The sequence below is a fragment of the Sinocyclocheilus rhinocerous genome, unplaced genomic scaffold (assembly GCF_001515625.1).
Source record: "Sinocyclocheilus rhinocerous isolate Xijiao unplaced genomic scaffold, SAMN03320098_v1.1 scaffold2085, whole genome shotgun sequence".
Lineage (NCBI taxonomy): Eukaryota > Metazoa > Chordata > Actinopteri > Cypriniformes > Cyprinidae > Sinocyclocheilus > Sinocyclocheilus rhinocerous.
In genome coordinates, this window is record NW_015623685.1 from 16,775 (window position 1) to 23,199 (window position 6,425).

General features: G+C 41.0%; 1 protein-coding gene across 1 annotated transcript in view; it reads left to right on the forward strand.

Annotated features, from left to right (window-relative positions):
* Window positions 1–6,425, forward strand: part of LOC107728455 (PH and SEC7 domain-containing protein 4-like) — a 14,769-nt gene extending 8,344 nt beyond the window's left edge. The window contains exons 12-14 of the mRNA XM_016538653.1: window positions 3,215–3,359; window positions 3,593–3,739; window positions 5,042–6,425. Of these exons, the coding sequence (XP_016394139.1) occupies window positions 3,215–3,359; window positions 3,593–3,739; window positions 5,042–5,326 (577 nt within the window). The 3' untranslated portion in view covers window positions 5,327–6,425. The remainder of the gene's footprint in view (window positions 1–3,214; window positions 3,360–3,592; window positions 3,740–5,041) is intronic.

A 6,425-nucleotide genomic window follows, 5' to 3' on the forward strand; every position in this document is an offset into this window, starting at 1 on the left:
TTCGTTGCTCGGTGAAGTCGCGTCGGTGAAGTCGCAGGTCTTTACCCTCGTTGGTCTTCACACGAGAAGGGCTGAACGCTTCCGCTGATGCTTCCGCGTCAGCGCACAAGCATCAAATAAATACACAGTAAAGTGAAAACAGCTGTGGCTGCCTTCTAATTAGCACAGCCAATGGCCTATAGCCGGGCAAATCATCCAATCGAAACTACAGTTCGCACTTAAGCGCAGGAAGGGAGCAGTGCAAATAACACAGGCTCCTTCTAAGCCGAGGCCAATTATTAGAATTACCAGTAAGTGCAATCAAAAATACAAACTCCAACGAAAATACAAAGTATAAATAGGTAGAAAACGAAATATTCCTTCCTAGCAGCAAGTAATAATTTAAACAACAGATCTATAACAAGTATTATGCAAAACACTCACGCGTTGCCGTCCTTCTCTTCTGTTGACTAATCGCTTGTCCCAAGTTGTGACAGTGACCAAGCCGTTTAAATAGTCCACAGTCGCTGTGGCCGCCTTCTAATTAGCACAGCCAATGGCCTATAGCAGGGCAAATCGTCCAATCGAAACTACAGTTCGCACTTAAGCGCAGGAAGGGAGCAGTGCAAATAACACAGGCTCCTTCTAAAGGGGCGGTCACACTGCATTTTCGCTCCATTGACTTCCATTCATACGCATGCGAATGCGTAAGACCGGAAATGCAAGCTCATGCGAAAAATGTAGCATTTCGCTGCGTTCCAAAGTTCAAGCTTGGTGAACTCTGACCTGCGAATTCGCATCACGTGAAGACGTATGAACAATAGAAGATCGATACATCACTGCGTGACCTCTCTGTACAGAAATTCAAAAATGGAGGAAGCGCTAATTTTAGCCGTAGTGCAGCGTCCTATTTTATATAATACATCTTTAAAAGATTATAAAAATCAAATAAAAAAAGAAGCTGCATGGTTCGCGGTGTCAATGGAAACAGGAACAGACGATATATATATATAGAGAGAGAGAGAGAGAGAACAATATAATTACTATACACAAGTGTATTATTATTAAATTACTTAATGTTGTTCGTTACTTTATATTTATATTTTCAGAATCATTTTAATGACAGAGCCGAAAGTACTCCTTGTGGCGATCCTCATCCAGCCGAAGCTCCTGAATTAAAGAATGGAACTCTCCCCGCTCATTCCGAGTCGTTAGAATAGGGTGAACCCACAGCCTTCTCCTTTCCAGACGCTTTCGACGCCGTCGCAAAAGATACAGTACAAGCACATCGGAATCCATGTTGTGATAACTGAGGGGAAACCTTGGTGCGTGATGTCATATCCTGCTCCCGCCTATATTCGCAGTGGCGTCCGAAAAAATTTTGCACGTTCAAAGTCAAGTGTGACCGCCCCTTAAGCCGAGGCCAATTATTAGAAATGCCAGTAAGTGCAATCAAAAATACAAACTCCAACGAAAATACAAAGTATAAATAGGTAGAAAACGAAATATTCCTTCCTAGCAGCAAGTAATAATTTAAACAACAGATCTATAACAAGTATTATGCAAAACACTCACGCATTGCCGTCCTTCTCTTCTGTTGACTAATCAGCTTGTGGAATGTTCTACTCTGATGTAATAGTGTGGATAAGCACCTCTTTAGCCCCGCCCACCGATTCTACACCACTGCCTGTTTAGCCCCGCCCACTGATTCCACATCACTGCCTGTTTAGCCCCGCCCACCGATTCTACATCACTGCCTGTTTAGCCCCGCCCACTGATTCGACATCGCTTTGCTGTGTCTCATTTAGAAGGCTGCATCCTCCGGAGGTCGCATTTTGAGGCTGCATACGTGATCGGGGGAGTCTCATTTAAGAAAAGTAACCGTTAAATTGCAAAGTAAAAAAATTATGGTATTTTAAACCTCACAAGGAATAACAGTCAATTTTATTATGGTTACTTTTCTTAAATAAGACAACCTTAATGACGTATCCAGCCTTCAAATGCGACCTCCGGAGGACGCAGCCTCCGAAATGAGACACAGCCTGTTTAGCCCCGCCCACTGATTCTACATCAATGCCTTTGTTTAGCCCCGCCCACCGATTCTACATCAATGCCTGTTTGTTTAGCCCCGCCCACCGATTCGCGCGTATAAGTAAATTATGAGAGCGGCAAACGCAGGTATATGCAGAAACCAAATGATAAACTTTGTTTGATGAACTTTATTATTAATGAAGATCCAGACCACATCAGTAAGAACTCGGTCTTTTGTTCACTTCATTTTACTGTGAATTTGTTTACAAACAAATTTGATGTAGGATTTTCAGAAAGATTGAAACTAAAAGACGATGCTGTGCGACTTTATTGGATCCAACAGTAATGTTGCAACACACAAGTGTGAGTAAGTGTGAGTTTTTATTACATGATCACTATTGTTTTATACAGATCGTTTGATATGTACTGAGTATTTATGTGTTTTTAACCTAAATCACAGCAGCGTCCATCTGTGAAGGAAGTAGACTGTCAATCATATACAACTAATAGCCAATCACAGCAGTGGTGTTTACTTCCGAGTCTACAATCCTACACGCTATTCAAACAGAGCGTTCTGATCAGGGAGTTAAAAACAGGACAGAAAATAGCCTATTACTGCTAAATTATGATGTTTTCTGATGTAAAAATCTTGATAACATTATAAGTGGACCTCAGAGAACAGTACAAAATAAAAACAAAGGCAGTGTTCACTTCATTTTACTGTGAATTTGTTTACAAACAAATTTGATGTAGGATTTTCAGAAAGATTGAAACTAAAAGACGATGCTGTGCGACTTTATTGGATCCAACAGTAATGTTGCAACACACAAGTGTGAGTAAGTGTGAGTTTTTATTACATGATCACTATTGTTTTATACAGATCGTTTGATATGTACTGAGTATTTATGTGTTTTTAACCTAAATCACAGCAGCGTCCATCTGTGAAGGAAGTAGACTGTCAATCATATACAACTAATAGCCAATCACAGCAGTGGTGTTTACTTCCGAGTCTACAATCCTACACGCTATTCAAACAGAGCGTTCTGATCAGGGAGTTAAAAACAGGACAGAAAATAGCCTATTACTGCTAAATTATGATGTTTTCTGATGTAAAAATCTTGATAACATTATAAGTGGACCTCAGAGAACAGCACAAAATAAAAACAAAGGCAGTTCATGACCCCTTTTGTCACGTCTCCTTCAGTTCGACGGAGCAGATGAACTCCTGGATCGGCCGGATTAACCTGGTGTCTGCGCTGTACTCCTCTCCTCCGTTCCCCGCTGCTGTCGGCTCTCAGAAGAAGTTCTGTCGGCCGATCCTGCCCGCCACACAGTCCAGCCTCATGCTGGTAAGAGCTTTCTCTGTCCGAGAGGAGCAGGTGTGGGTGGACATGATTTACGACAATTTAAACTTGTTTGTGGTGGACAGTATCACTGAATACACAAAAGCTATGAGCCTAACTACTGTATATTAGTGTCTGTCCACACCAAAGGACAGTAATGTCAGTGTGTAGCGAGACAGTAGCTTCATTAAGCATCCAGGTCTCGTTAGGGTATTTGCATCTGTTACTGTTTCCATCAGGAGAAACAGCTGCAGTCGCACGCGGCCATGCTGCACAGCTTCCAGCAGGACCTGACGTCTCTCCAGCAGGAGGTGCCGGAGAGCAGGAGGAGCAAAGCCCGAGAGCTGGAGGAGCTCCGGCAGAGAGAGGAGTACTTACAGTACGAGGTGCGTGTTTGGCAAACCCTTCTCATAACACATAAGTCACTTACAAACTCTAGAGGCCGGATGTGTAAATGAGACACACACACACACACACACAAACACACACACACAACTAGTGAGCTAAAAGTATCGCCAATGGGCTGACAATCACAGACGCTCTAAAATAAGTCTTCATGTCCTAAAACATTATGCATCTGGTGGATAGTTCACCCAAAAATGTGAATTCTGTCATCATTTACTCACCCTCATGTTGTTCCATGATGACAGAGTTTTCTTATTTGGGTGAACTATGTAGTTTAAGTATTTTAGATAGTGATCATGGACATTTTAAGCAGTGTAATATTTAGTCAGTATTATCTCTTGATTTGCTAGTTGTTAGTACTGTTGAAAGCAGAAGTAACCCAGGTGAAAAATAAATATATTTAAATTGTGCTTTTTGAGACATACTTACTATATTTAAATTATACTATACTAAGTGCATATTAAATGTATTATTTTGAAACAACTTTAAGTATATTAAGTGTATTTCAAGATATGTTTAAGTTGGATTTTAATCTATTTGTAATATATTTAATATATTGAAATTGTGTTAAATTGGAACCACTTTAAGTGGTTAAAATACATTTAAAATGTCCTTTTAACACTTCATGAACTACAGTTAAGAGTATATTTGAAGCATCGTTTTAATGTACTTCAAGTACATTTCAATTGCAAATTAGATGAGTATATTTACACCCCACATAAACTTTCGGTCATGCCCAACATTTTTCTAATTTACATTAGATCTCTATCTTTAAGCCCTTTCAAGCCACAAGCTTTTGAAATCTTGATGTCAAAATCCAGCATTTTTCCAAAAAAAACCCCGGCGCCTAAAGGGTTAATACAAAAGTACTTCTAGTATACTTTTTAGAAATACATAAAAATGCAATTCAATATATTTTTATTGCACTTCAAATAAGCATGTTGGGAATACAAATGTATTATAAACATACTACTTGAATTTCAAGTATATTTTAATACATTTAATACTACGTCTTTTTCACCTGGGAACACCTGTCTGGGTATAATATGCAGATGATAAAAACAGCATTTCCTGATCATTTCTGGATAGGGAATAGAGCTTTTGTAATCTCCATTATTCTGGTGCATGCGCAGATCTGGCGTACATAGTTTCAAACATTTTCATAAAGAATGATGTCTAGAAATTAACGTTTTTAACCTTTAATATGTCGTATCATGCTGTAAGTCGGTTTCATTTCACTGTAAATGGTGTGAGTAAAGAGTGTTTTCTGCTGGTTTTCACAGAAATCTCGTTACGAAGTCTATCTGAAGGTTCTGGAGGCCTGGCAGGTGCTGGAGAAGTCTGGTTCATCGGTCGCTGACAGACTGAGCACTCTCGATGAGGGATTGTGGAGCGGATCGATGGACGAGCAGCAGGACGAGGCTGACGCCAGGATCAAGCGATCTCACTCCAGTCCGTCTCTGGAGATAGAAACACCTCCTCAGCCCGTCGTCAAAGTCAGACGCAACATCTCCGAGAGACGGACCTACCGAAAGATCGTGATTCCCCGCCGGAGCAAAGAGCTTTGAACAATCAGACTCTTACACAAACTGTCAGACACGCTCGAAGCACTTGAAAACCTTTAAGGTTTTACATAATTTAATGTATTTTTAAAGTCAGGTCCAAGGTAAAAACAGCAACAACTGTAGTCTTTTTATATGCATAATTTTTGCACAATACTCTTATTAATTGACCCTGTTCATACTGTCCACAAGAGGGAGATGTTGCTCAAGATGTTTAAATGAAGGACAAGACCCAAGTCATTAGTTCTGACCTCACATCTCAAAAGAGTTTCTGGATGAATGTGTGGTCAGCAGAACCATAGTAAACAGAGTGAAGACTGGAACGGTGTGTGTGTTTCTCTGTGGGAAAGCCTCACATTAGTGCTGTCATTCAGAAACATTTTCCTCTGATAGCACCGCTGCTGAATGGCTCTTGTGTATCAAGTGTTTGTGAATATCTGATATCCTTTAATTTAAACAACAGCCCGTCATTAAGCTCAGATGCTGAGGATGTGTTTGATGGATTGTGCCTTCGGGCTCAGGATGTGTCACTTGATAAAGATCTGAAAAGCCAATATCAGATAATGCCGCCTGTTGACACGTAAACAGATTGTGAGGAAAAACAATCAAACTGTCAGTGAGTCACTTATAGCAAGACTTCTGCTCTCACAACGCATTATGGAGCTCCAATGTGAGTACAAATGTGCTCTAAATATGGCGATTTGAAATCCTGCGGCCGCTGTTATGTTTAAGAGACCTACATGGACACACACTCCTCACAGAGTGTCACGAAGTACTGCAGAAATTGAGAACGCGTGTTATTTTGAAGCGTGCACAGTCGAGCTGTTTTCAGCATTGCGTCTGAAGCTCTTGTGTTTGCTCCGCCAGTGGCGTGAGGTCATGACCAAACTCAGAGCTGGAGCCGCGGAGCGTGACGTCTGCGCTGTTCCTGGAGTGAGCTCAAGTTCCTCTGAGTTTTTGTTCCTGCATGTCTGTCTGGCTGAAGGGTTTGTGGCCGCTTGTCAGGCCTGGTTGAGTAATTAAAAAGGCAAGCGGAGGCTTTTCTTCATTAAGGGTCCTAAGCAGCACTCGTCGCTCTCGTTCTCGCTTGATCTGTCACAGAAAT